The 13331-nt window shown below is 40.6% G+C and overlaps 1 protein-coding gene across 1 annotated transcript; it reads right to left on the bottom strand.

The window, feature by feature from the left end:
- Nucleotides 1–153: 153 nt before the first annotated feature.
- Nucleotides 154–10016, bottom strand: ELMOD2 (ELMO domain containing 2). The gene is made up of 8 exons (XM_058024628.1): nt 9833–10016; nt 8590–8618; nt 7897–7991; nt 7081–7210; nt 6145–6278; nt 5502–5570; nt 4327–4460; nt 154–3967 (listed from the first exon to the last, which is right to left on the bottom strand). Exons 1-8 carry the CDS (start codon nt 9975–9977, stop codon nt 3810–3812), a joined length of 894 nt encoding a protein of 297 aa, XP_057880611.1. The 5' UTR covers nt 9978–10016; the 3' UTR covers nt 154–3809.
- Between the last annotated feature and the right edge of the window lie 3315 nt (nt 10017–13331).

The raw sequence follows: 13331 nt of genomic DNA, 5'->3' as shown, positions 1-13331 counted from the left end.
CTGAGAACCAAGGACCTCTCAGCAAGCTGGGGGCAATCTAGGAGGATGGGGGGGAAGAACAAACTTAAGAGAAAGCTTTCACTCATATCCCAGTGCAGGAAACTGAAAATTGTTCCATTTTCTAGCAGGCCAAAGACACGACTGCTGACAATATTTTGGACTAACCCGTTCTTTATTTGCTACCATTGTAAACATCTCTATTACACAGACATCACAGTACACATTATTGCTTTTACATTGTGGTAAACAGGAATTCCTACTGGTATGCAGCTGTCTAAGCACAGTGTCATAAGAAGAAACTGCCCACAAGTTGTCTTGGGCATGTCTGGGTTGTTCCCAATTCCCCAGAGAAAGACAGTATCTAGAATGGCACAAGAAACACCAGTCCAAGGATGGGTCACCGTGGTACTACAGCAACACAAACAGCAATGACAGGGAAAGCACAGGCTACATCTTCACCACATCACTAGCAGTATTGCCAAGGGTGCTGATTGCTCAACTCCCACCTAACTAAACACAAACTTTTCCATCATAATTCCTAAAAAAAGGCTAAGTTATTTCTTTTGTGAAATTCTATTTAAACTAGGACGGAAAATCTGGAAAACCAATGGAACTGTGTGTGTGTTTAATTTTTGTTGCATTTTTCAAAGACTGCTTTTTGTTTCGTTAGATGTTGCATTTTTGTTCTGCTTTTCAAAGACTGAAAGTCTGACACTATGTACCTGGGGTGTTTGAATTGGCCCCTTTTGCCCCTTAGGACAAAATGCCCTATTCTTTACAAGGCTGTATCAACTGGCACAGCCAGTTTGAAAGGATTGTTCCTTTCTTCCTATGTAACACTGCCTTCACATGGCTTTCCAATCAAGTTCTTACCTCTGAAACAACATGTTTACTTAGTGAAAGACTAGACTTTACATTTGCTTGTAGTAAACTTCTGCTTATCTCCAGATAAATTTGTTCATAGAGTGGCACCGTGTTTCAAGCATACACTAAACAACAAAAGTGAAGGTAGTTTGTTAAACATTTGCTACAGGAACAACAACAAATTTAGAAAACCACCCTTTCTCCAGTTTTAATTTTTTTTACTACTATTGCATAAAAGCTTTCACATAGTGAATGTTTTAAAGAGGCAGCAAGTTAGAAAACTAACAGCACTTGCAAGTTCTAAGATAATATGTGTTTAAAACATGATGGTTAATAATACTGAGTTTTTAAGACTCTTAGAATAACCTGTGAGCAACAAATTCTGATGTTCAAGAATGTATCAACTTGCAGAAAAGTGGCCTACCTCCATTTCCAGTCTTCCATAACCTTAGGATTGTCACGTTACAACAGAGTTAGCAAAAACAGCACTGACTAGAAAAGCCTTGTCCTTGCCTTCTCTAAACACAATTTTACCTATTTCAGTACATTTTCTAGCTACCACCACAACACAGCTAACCTACCAGGGGTGCACACAGGGACAGCCAGAATTAGTCTACAGACAGTGAGTGACTCCTAGACAGGATTACTGGGCTAGCTGACCATACAAATCCACATGCAAATCCTAACTGGCTCCTGGGAAGGTGCACTGCAGCCTAAGATCAACATTCACCTGAATTACTACATGCAAACTAATGCATTCCCTCGTGTCTCACTCACCTGCTGATGGCTGGCTTTACTGCCAGAGTTTGTTTCCCAGATCACCCACTGATTTAGGAAGGAAAAAAAACTAGCAAAGATGCATTTCATTAAAAGCTTGAACTACATTTAACACTAAAGCATCTCAGGTGTGTGGTAGGAACCCTGAGACTCTATGGTTGGGCTTTAGAAGCCTCAGCAATAATTAAATGTCAGTCTCCTGGTGAACAAGGAGCCCAGTGGAAGTTTCAGTGCTGGAAATGAATTTTGCAACTGTAGGGAAAAACAGAAAAAAAGCTTGCAGACATAGCTCAGGGGAGCCTTTAGAGATGGCTCAAACGATTCTGGAACTAGCTGGCAGGCAGAAGATGAACACAGATGGCATCTCCTTTGCTGCTGCTGCCAAACATAATGGGGATCACTTCTGGAATTCAAAGTCAGTCGTGTTTTGCTTGCAAAGGAGAGCTACAAGCCATAGAGAAGGTTACTAATGCAGACAAACTCAACAGAAGATGGGGCCAGAAAGGAACCACCTGGGCCATTTTCCACTTCCTTCCTTGGGTTTTTGGCATGTACAGGGTCTGCAAAGCTCAGAGAAACAGAAAAGCAGGGCCCTCAAAGGAGGCTGCTCAGGGCTGTGTCCAGGTGGCCTTTGATGCTCTCCAATGCAGTATTACACATATTATATTTCATACTTATGGAGTGTAATAACACTCATTACAAACAGGGGGTTGTCTTGTCTTTTTTTTCCCTCATCATGCTTCCATTCATTGTGTTCAATGCTTATATTCTTCAGGAATCTCTTCTGGAGTAGTCATTGACTAGAAATGAACTAGTTTACCTGAGATGATTGAAAAAATACATGAAAGCTTGTGTAACATACAAATTTTGTGCCACTGTGAACCATTCAGGTATAAGGTGAAAAAATCTTTCTCAAATTACTCAAGTTTCGAAGGCTGTGATCTAGTTAGAAGACTCAAAATAAAAAGCTGATTGAAAACAGCAGAAGGCACTTATTTAATAGAAGGTCTTAGAAAACAAAGTGATGGTCATACCAAATCCATTTAAAGTTGCTCTGAGCAATAATTAGTCACAATACAGACATGAAGTTCTATCTATTAGATTGTCTGAGGAGGGCAACACTAAGGAACACATCAAAGTTGCATCCCTTCCATGGAAAATACATCTTTTTTAGACTTGTACTCAGATGTGAATTTATTTTTACAAAATAAGGATTGCAGCTGCAATAAAGGGTTTTTTTAAATTTATAAAAGGGCTAAAGTAAATCTGTTGTATCTCCCCCTTAGCTGCTAAAAGAAAAGGCTGACACCAGATTCTGAGTCAATCTTTCTCATCACTTGAAGTCAGATTAGAAAGAATCAGAAGTTTTTACAATAGGAATACTTCTAAAAGAGTAGCTTTAGCCTGAGGATCTTATCCTCATGCTGATGACACGTGGTTCTTTTTGTTTGTTTGCAAACTAAACTTCTTTCAAGCATAGGAATTGGCTGGTACAAATCCATAAATAAATTTCCTTTTCCAGAAGTATTTTCTAGTAAGTACAATATGCTGATGGATGAAGCCTCTTTTCCAAAATTATAAACAAATAACACATCTCTTTTGAGGACCTCTTAAATACAAAGAAATTTAACATTGTTGAGTGAATGATCGATGACATATAAAGGAACAAGAACACAAAGAATCTAAAACCACAATAATTTCAACTAAACCTGAACCTCAACCATTACATTACAAGGTTGGAATTTAAATTCAAATTTGAAAAGCACAACTTAAACTGTCTTTTAAAAGACCATTAACAGTCAAACCCATTCATAGAAAATATGATGCAGCACAAATACCTGCTTCACATTTCTGCACCAAGAAGTATAAAAGAAAATGTACAAGTAAGCAATCCAGAGGTTCTTGAGATTTGTGGGTTGTTTTTGTGTTGGTTTGTTGGCTGGGTTTTGTTTCCTTTTCAGAAAGCTGCCCTTTGGAGAATAGCATAAAAATACCTGTAAACAGAGGTTGATTGTCCAAGCTTCCCTAACTGAATTTTGCTAATTTTCTTTTTTTTTAACGTAAAAAAAAAAGTTCTGTTGTTGGACAGTTTTTGGTGAAACACACAAACTTTGCATCTGAATGCATCACTCAATTTTTAATACAGAACCTCATGTACTGCAGAGGAATTAAGGTTTCTTTGTATCTTGTAAGGTCAGTACCACACTGTAATCCAGTAGAAGTCCCTTAATTTTTTCATGGAATTTCTCTCTGTACTGGTTGAAGTGCATAATGCTTTCTGGTTCCTCTTCAAACCAGAACTTGTCAAACTCATAAACTAGATAACCTGTGAAGAAAATAAAATACAGCCAGTCCTAGAGTGCTCCTTTAGACTCTCTTCAACCCCTTAAAACAAGGACTGTCCCATCCTGATCTACAGCAAGCCTTTGGATGCTTTAATAATAAATAAAATATAAATCTGCAAACACTGAGTTTGCAGACTGGAATATCTAAAATACAGAAAGCCACAGAAATGATCCTTCAATGTACATTTCTGCAGCACAGTGTTTAGGCAACAGGTGCATTTCCAATACAGGAGACAAGCAGCTTGCTCTGGCTAATGGAGAAGAGTGGAAATGCACTCCAAGGAGCCCAAACTCTGTGTTGTGGCCACCCCTGAGTACTAGAGCAGCTGGGGGTACTCACAGTAGAACTGATGGAAGTGCTCCATCTGTGGCAGCCCAGAGACCATGTTGTAGAGATGGCCCTTCAAAGCACCATTCTTGAGCAAGCTGTATGCCATCTCTGTCAGATTGATCCCAACTATGGCATAGGAGTACCTGCAACACAAACCATGGACTGGGAGACTTAAAGGTTCCCTGGCACACTCTGCTCTAGGAAAGCTCTGACAGTCCACAACTGTCCTGTGATACTTGTAAAAGTTACTGTGAGATTGAGATGGCAAAGCTAACCAGCTGACTTCAACTTAATCACTTGAAATCCTTAGATCTGCTGGAATATTGAAAATTGGATGTGAAAAACATTGCTGCAGTGTAAATGGAATGTCTACTTCAACCTGCTGCTCAAGCTGAACGAATCTGGTTTTCTATAGCATGGTATAAAAAGTATTAGAATAGAAATTCTTAAACAACAAGTGTTTGTAGAGGATGAAAAAGTAAAAATCAATTAATTTCTACCAATTATGTAATTGAGCAAAAAGTCTCACATAACCTGTTGATGACAGAGTTGCACAGGGTAATCAGGGTTATTTACAATCAAAGTCACGAAGGGCTCCTGTTTTTTGGTAGCTCATCAAGTTAACAACGAGCTAGACAGATCAGATTATTTTATCTGACTGGTTTAAGAGCATATTTCTCTGTAAAAACTGCTAAATGCCTAAATATGCAAAGTTTTTGAAAACAAATTTAAATAAACACACCACCTGTTTGTAAATACTTATTACACAGCAGAAACCCAGAGGGAGAAAAGGACCTTAAGAGGTAATCTAAACTATCCCAACACAGGGGATCAGTTAAGAAGGTGAAAAACAAGTATGAATTTCTAAATCTTATCTAAGTCTACTATAAATAAAACCAACTACAACGTTAAAGGCATTTACTATGTTAAATAAAGATGATATTTTGCAACATTTTTGCCCCAAGAAATCTATTCTGGGGAAAAAAAAAAAAGCTGCACTTAGTTCCCAGCTAGAAATTGCTTTCTGTGTTTGGTTTCTCACATTTTTCTATTTTGACCCTTTTTCATCCTTTAATGGAAAAAGCCCACATGTATTTTCCTCTTTACCTTCTGGACACATGTTTAAGAGTATTCACTTAAGTTCTGACATAGAAGCAGCCAGAAAAAACTCTGGAGTGACTTACCCCAGCTTTGGGTGATTGGACCGAGAAAGGATCTGACGAGCTTCACTGGTGTAATGCTTGCTAAAATACCTGCCGGTGTAAAATAGTATTTTAGATTCTTTGGGAAAAAATACTGAGTTCATGTCAACATTAAAATCTGTACCTTTAAACTGAAGGCAAAAATTAGCTTTTAACTGGTAAATGGCACAAAATAAAAACCATGGAGAAGGCAGCAAAATAAACTATATTCAGCGTGAACTAATACTGTAAAAAAATAAAAATCATTGTGATCTGAACATCAAATATGAAGTTCAACCTAGTCCAAAAAGTTAGCTTAGCAAAGATATGTAAACTTGCCTATTTTCCATTACAGTAGGAATTTTTACATTCAGGAATTTTTAAAGCTTTTGACAAGTTAGGTACAACCTACTGACTCTATCATAAGGCAACAACAAAATAAGGTTGGGCAAGTTTCTGTCCCTTCCCTCACTTCTTGTCCTTACCCAAGCACATCACATGTTTACAATGCGCAGCCACCAGAAATGTAGAACACAACACTTTTTACTTGCTTCTACTCAATTTCTATTAGAAACAGCATTAATGAGAGAAAAGACAGACACTGCAAACTAGTTACAGAAAGCATGAAATCCCTCTTTTCACTTACACCAGGTTCACCAGGCCCAGCAGCCCCATCCCTCTGAAGTCAGTTTTAGGATCGTCGCCCTGGAAGCCGATGTCACACCACTGTTTGCTGATTCTGGCCTTCAGGTTCTCGTGAGGCATCAGCAAATTCCAGAGCTGCACAAACAGACTGCCATGTTATGTTATGTATCGAGTATCCCAGGCCACAGCAATTCAGAACATTGCTGCTGCCACTGGAAACCATTCACCAGGCTGGAACAGGGCACAATCTGCATGCTGCTTTTCTCTGTGAGTGCCAGTCTGGGCTCTGCTACAATGGCTCACTCCAGCAGTTATGCAAGTTATTATATTGAACATCAAGTGTGCTATTTGCCCTTCACAGACAAAGGTGCTGCAGGAATACTGAAGAAACAAAGACTTGTTTCACTACAGAAATTAATTTGTGCATCATTTTGTAATAGGACAGCCATAAACTGAAATATAAATTCTCAGTGAATACTCATTTAACATGTCACTGCTGGGGCTTCCATAGCAAGCTGAGATAATGATGAAGTTTTATCTTCCAGCACCAAACCATCTTCCTTGATACTGACTGGGATGCAGTAATAAGAAAAAATTAGTGTCTTTTTTATTTAGTAATTAGTGGTTTACAACGTTAGACGTGTGCATAAGGTTATAAATCTTTTGCATCACCAACTAATTTTTCTACATATATATTGTTATGTCTGATTTCACACAAAATAACTCCACTGCAGGTAACTCTAGCTTTTTTCTTCGAGGTTATATTTTAATATGTCATTTCTGCAGTTTGCAGTTCTGCTTTGCAGTTTGTAAGCAGAAAAGAGCTTTAAATAGGCCAGCTGGTAAGAATGCCACCAATAAGTTCTTGCAAGGTGTTGGACTTGGAGGGGGGGGGAAAACCAACCAAACAGCGCATGTATTTTAAAAATTATTTCACCTCAATCAACTGTTCCTCGTGTTCTTCATTTTCTGAATCATATGGGACCTTCCGCAGGTTCTCCACATCCAAATACAATTTTTTATAACCTGATATCTGTAGCAAGGATATATGCAAATTTGTCTTAAACCTGAAATAATGACAAAACACCATAGAGGAGATTTAAATAGGCTACTCAGCCATGAATTCTAGCTTGAATTACAAAATAAGACCTTTCTTATGTAAACACCAGAATTAGGAAGTGCTTTATGTGTACCTTTATGAACTACAGCTGGTTAAGTACACTTACATACTTTAAACATCTCTAGCTGATTCCAGGGCTGCAGTCAGACACCATTGCCTTCAATTATGGGGAAGAAAAAGAGAGAAAAAAACCACCAAAAAACAAAAACAAACAAAGCCCCAAAAAAGCACACACACACAAAAAAAAAAAAAAAAATTAAAAAAAGAAGAAATTTGGATTATTCCCTGTCACTCACTAATTACTTATGCAGATGAATGCAAACAGTAATCAGGCATCAGTACATTCTCTCAAATATATCTAAGGAATTATATAGTTCTTGTAATCAACTTATGCAATGATCATACAAGTCAGAATTATGGAGTACCAGAAGGGACTTGCAAACAGACACACAGTAATGCCAAATCCACATGAATTAAACTTTGCAGTTCATTTTCTAGAACTGATGAGAACATATCCACATTCATTTTCAGATTTCATTCTGAACACCTGCATTGAATATAAACATTGCATCAGGTTAAGCAGCTGGAAGAACATGGAAACAAGTGAGAACAGAGAAAGGTCTCCAAACACACCTTGTGTCCTTCTGTCCAATCTTCTTTGCTTTCATGACATCTCTGACACACTTCTCCACTTCAGCTTCCTCAATGTGTACAGCATTTCTCAAAACCTAGGTGGTTAACACAGTAAAGAGTTCATGAGCAATGAAAACATTGTCTACTTTATTATTATTGCTCAGCTTCTCTCTGTCTGTTGTGTGTATTATTTGCTATCAGAGGAAAAGGGTCAGTTTAAGGCAATTGCTTACAATGCACTGGCTCCAACTGCACGTAAAACATCTGCAATAATTACATGAGAGTGTGATTTGTGCTTTGTCAGGCTGTAAACAGCAATGTTTACATAGGAGTTGCATAAAGAATAAATACAAAGCTGGAGAGTTGCTTGCTGCAGGTTCTTGTTTGCTTTCAGCTGCTGACATATTCTTCCTACTCCAACTGAAACAAGTGCAGCCAAGAAAATGTTTCAGAATTAGAAGACAGGTAGCTAACAAAGCTGAGATTTCACTCAAAAAAATGTTTGAAGGGCCATGGGATTATTTTTGAGAAACCTTAAATAAACTCAGCACACAGAACACAAAATTCCAAGTTCTCTCTGTCCTTTACTCGTCTTCAGTTTGCCCCTCTCAGAAAGTGGATGCATGTGTTATTTTCCTGGGATCTGTCTCTGAAAAAAGATTTTATTACACTTTCATCTCTGCTATCTCTTACCTTATTTTTTGACGATTCCAGTGAATGTTCTGCAATATGGAAAAAAGTAGATTTCACCGTTAAATTGAACTGTTTTAAATAATTGTCAATAAGTGTTCTTGCAGTATATAACCATTATAAAATTCTGCATCCCTTTTATACATGTAATAAAAAAGTAATCAACCTTAAAAAGAACCGTTTATCAGGTAACAGAATGTCTTAATTTACACAGATCTTTTTTTATAACTCTTCAGTACAACGCTGAAAGTAGATCTGGATTTTTTAAAGCATCAATTACATGTACAAAACAAAGGCAAATTAGAAAAGGTGTCAGGAGAGAAATGTGTCAATTGATATCTTCCTGTTTCATGTTTATTACTGAAGAGTAAGGAAGCACGGTCATTTCTGCAATTTATTGTAAAACCACAAAAATGTTCAGCAGCTTCTTGAATTGCTATTTTGATCAAAATTCTGCATCAAGCGGAACTGTAAGTTAAATCACTCTTCCTCACCTCCAAAAAATGCATTTATGGATATAAAATAAAATATAAAAAAATAAAATGTCAATTTTTTTAGTAAAGTAAGGTAAAAACATATACACAAAGTGACGGGAAGACTCTAGCGAAATACAATTTCTGATTCACTTTTTGATGACACTGGGATCTCCTTAGCAAGGAGACAAGGAAGCTGGTTCTGGCATTCATTCAGAATTCTCACGGGCTAGCTGAGGTGAAAGGCAGAGTGCCAATACAATTGTGGGGCGCACACCAGGTACCGGTGTGAATTGTGAAGCTGGTTCTGGCATTGATTCAGGATTCTCACGGGCTAGCTGGGGTGAAAGGCAGAGTGCCAATACAATTGTGGGGTGCACACCAGGTGCTGCTGTGAAAGCAGGAGGCTCAGGGGAACCTGCGCTATCCCTACACGCCTGGGAAGGAGCCCGGGACAGAAGGGGCTCGATCCCTTCTCCAGGTGAGCAGCCACAGGAGGACGGACACGTGCTCAGGTTGTGCCAGGGGAGGTTCAGGTTGGATATGAGGGCAGAGCCACCCCCGAAAGGGTTGTCAAGCACCGAACAGGCTGCCCGGGACAGCAGTTCAGTCACCACCATTCCCGGCGAGGTTTAAAGGAGGTGTGCATATGGCACTAGCAGGCAGGGTTCGGTGCTGGGTTAATCGATGATGACGGAGGTCATTTCCAGGCTAAATGACGCCGGCACTGCTGCCGCTCCGAGGCGGCGCCGCGGCCCCGGCCCCTCCATTACCTACGCTCAGCGTCCTCCGCGCTCCCGGCTCCGCGCCGCCCAGGAGGCGCTGCAGCTCGCACTTGCCCGTCAGCAGCCGCAGCAGCCACTTGAGCCAGAAGCGAAAGTAGTGGCTGTACAGGAACCGCCAGACGTGCGCCCACATCTCCGCGGGGCCCAGCGCGGCCCGGCCCGCCCGCGCCCCGCGCTGCCCCCTCGCGGCCGGGCCGCCGCCGCCCCTCAGAGCAGCGCGGGCGGGCAGCGAGCGGGGCCCGGCGCCCCGCGTCCCGCCGGAAGCGGAGCCCGACCTGGAAGTGATCGCGGGCACGGCGGGCGGCGGAAGTGCCGCCTGAGAGGAGGCTTCCCTTGGGAAAAGGCTTCCCCTTCCCCACGGCCCTCACCGGCTCCGGGCGGTGCTGCTCCCTGCCCGCTGCCCGGCGGAAGTGCCGCCTGAGAGGAGGCTTCCCTTGGGAAGAGGCTTCCCTTTCCTCACGGCCCTCACCGGCTCCGGGCGGTGCTGCTCGCCGCCCGCCCCTTGCCCCGCTGCCTCTGCTGCCCGCAGAGCCGGCCTGAGCGCCCGGTGCGATAGCGAGAGACACTGGAGAGAGACATCGAGTGCCTGTTTCAGAGTTGCACAACCCTGGGCGGTTAATCCGCACACAATCCACACACAGATCAAGCGCTCCAACGATCAGCACTTGTCTCTATTTATACATTTTACTAAACAAAGGGGTTGCTGTTCGTTGGCTGCAAGTTACACAGTTCTTGTAATACTAATCAGTATTCTGGTGGTTAATGTTCTCTCACCTCTGGTGCTCACTAATCCCGTGCCCGGGGGGGTTGGGGCCGGTGCTCTGTGAGTCGGTCGGGATCTGCCCCTGCCGGAATTCCCAGCGGGAGCCGATTCCAGCACAATTACTGAGTTATCTTCATTGGTCTCTTCCTTACCTTGGCAGTTCTGCCAGGTGTCCTTGTGGCCCCTAAATTCTGCATTTGTGGTGGGCACTGTGGTGTGATGGTGTTCACACGGCCTTTCCAGTGAGAGAAGGGAAAAGGATCTGACTCCATTATTCAGAAGGCTGATTTATTATTTTATTATATATATTACATTAAAACTACTCGAATAGAAGAAAAAGTTTCATCTCAGAAGGTTAGCTAAGCTAAGAATAGAATAGAAAAGAATGATAACAAAGGCTTGTGGCTCGGCTCTCTGTCCGAGCCAGCTGTGATTGGCCATTAATTACAAACAACCACATGAGACCAATCACAGATGCACCTGTTGCATTCCACAGCAGCAGATAACCATTGCTGACATTTTGTTCCTGAGGTCTCTCAGCTTGTCAGGAAGAAAAAATCCTAGGAAAGGATTTTTAATGAAAAGATGCGTGCGACACTATGGGGCACCCACTTTGTCCACAGCGGTGCATCCTTCTTCCCAAGCTTTGTTAGCCTCCCCTGGCTCTGAGAACATCGAAGCCTGTCCAGCCCCAAACCTTAACAAGACAATTCCACCAAAAAATAATTTTTGGTAGAACACCTGGACATCACCTAGAGCTTGTTGGGTGCTCTCTGTTTCATGACTTAAATCTCCCTTCTTGCTGGTTAGTCTTGAAAGTAGATAAAGGTCAAAACACCAAAGGATATTCTTTCTTAAGAAAATTTTTACATATTCCACATCTTGCAACAGTTGGGCTAGATGATTTCAAGGAGTGTGTTACCATGGACCTTGCCTTGCCTTTGCTGAATGAAGGTTCAGCCTGAGTGCTCCATTTAGTTTCAGTCACTGCTGCCATTGTATTACAGTTTATTGTTTCAGTAAACATGGGTTGAGCACGGAATTGTATGCAAAATTTGGAGTGTTGTAAGGGAGCTGGCAGACGTGCTTGACTGCATTCTGATATATTTTTTGATGTGTGGAAATTGAGCTTACTTTTACACTAAATCAAAAGCCACACAGCAGGTCTGATGGCCTATGTCCCACAGAGGATTTCAGAGCACAGACCAGCTTGTTTGGCATCCTCTCTCTGGGTTCTGTACTCAGAGGGGTGCAAGGCTTCATGTGGGGAAACCACTGATATGTGAACCTCAATTGTTTAAACAGAAATTACATTTTGTGTGGGATGTCAAGAATCAAAGTAACTTTTTCTATGATTTTTGGAATTTGTTCCACTTTCTATTGTGATTTACTGTAACAATACATACACACATTACATTATTGTTTTATCAGTTGTTTTTGCTTCCAGTCTCCAGGACTGATGTGTAGAATATCTGGTGTTGGCAGTACATTGCACCACACTTCTCTGTGACAGAATTAGGTTTGTTGAGGTAAGCTTGACAGATTTTAAGGTCTTGGTTTAAATTAAGCCCTTCTGAAATGTGAGTTTAAAAGATGCAAGCTTTAGTCTTACACTTATTTCTGCTTATATGATGTTTCCTTCACTTTAAATCTGTATTTTAAAGTAAAATCTGTAACCAATTAATGCTTTAAAATATTATAGCACGCTTTTTTGACTGGTTTTTTCCACAGCTTTTTGTAAATTGCAAGACAGCAAGCATGTTTGATTTTGTACAAATGTTAGCACATGAATCATGCAAGATGTCTCTGTAACATCATGTGCAGTCAGTTAATAAATTCTATTAAGACAGTCAAAAATACCATGCAGTAACTTAAAAAAAAATCCACCTTCCTCTTGTATTCAGTATTTGCCTTCAAGTTTCACCTTCACAGAGACTTTGGTAGAAGTAAAAATCATAACCTGTTTACTTTTTTAAATCCCATTTCTTGGGTGAGCAGCAGGGCAAATAACCAGCAGCTGGATCTGTCTCTAGTCAGAAAACTCTCCATGGCAGCAGCCATTACCTGTTATTACTGGCAGTTATTCTTTGTTCCTATTCCTTTGCAGATGAAGGACATGGAAAATAATCTACTGCTTGGCTCAGCCAGAAGCCTGTATAATGTCAAATATTTATTTTAATGTTTCTTTTGTCTGCCCTTGCTTACACATGGATGTGTGAAAACAGTATAAAGAAGTGGAGCAGTCATCTGAGCAAGAAGAAGCTAAAATGAAATGTGTGTTAGATTTCTGTTAATCTTATCTTCAGCAGCCCTCCTGCTTGACCACATCATTTACATGTTCGTTTTAGCTTTATTACAGATAGAACAGCAACCAATAAAGATATTTTATTCATTACTGGGGGGGATATTTAATGCTCATTTGTTCTTTTTAGTTCTTAATCTCTATTTTACTGCAAATGTGCCAAAATCTACATTGACCCTCCATCCAAATTTGTGCCTGAGCTTTTAGTTTATTAAATGGGAGAGGGGAATGGTGATGGGGAGGCAGTAAAGAGGATTGTGTTGTGATTGCATTGCATCCTATTAGCCAATTATAAATGCATATCCAAAGTGTAGCTTAAAGAAGATTTCTCAGTAAAATATTTCAATGGCACAGAAACAGAAGGTAGAGGGAAGTTCACAAGAAATGTGTGTACAGGACAGGAATAATGAGGTCTAACTCAA

Source organism: Melospiza georgiana, chromosome 5, assembly GCF_028018845.1.
Source record: "Melospiza georgiana isolate bMelGeo1 chromosome 5, bMelGeo1.pri, whole genome shotgun sequence".
NCBI classification, from domain to species: Eukaryota; Metazoa; Chordata; class Aves; order Passeriformes; family Passerellidae; genus Melospiza; species Melospiza georgiana.
The sequence above is the reverse complement of the archived record's forward strand: the minus strand, read 5'-3'. Positions and strand labels throughout refer to the sequence as shown.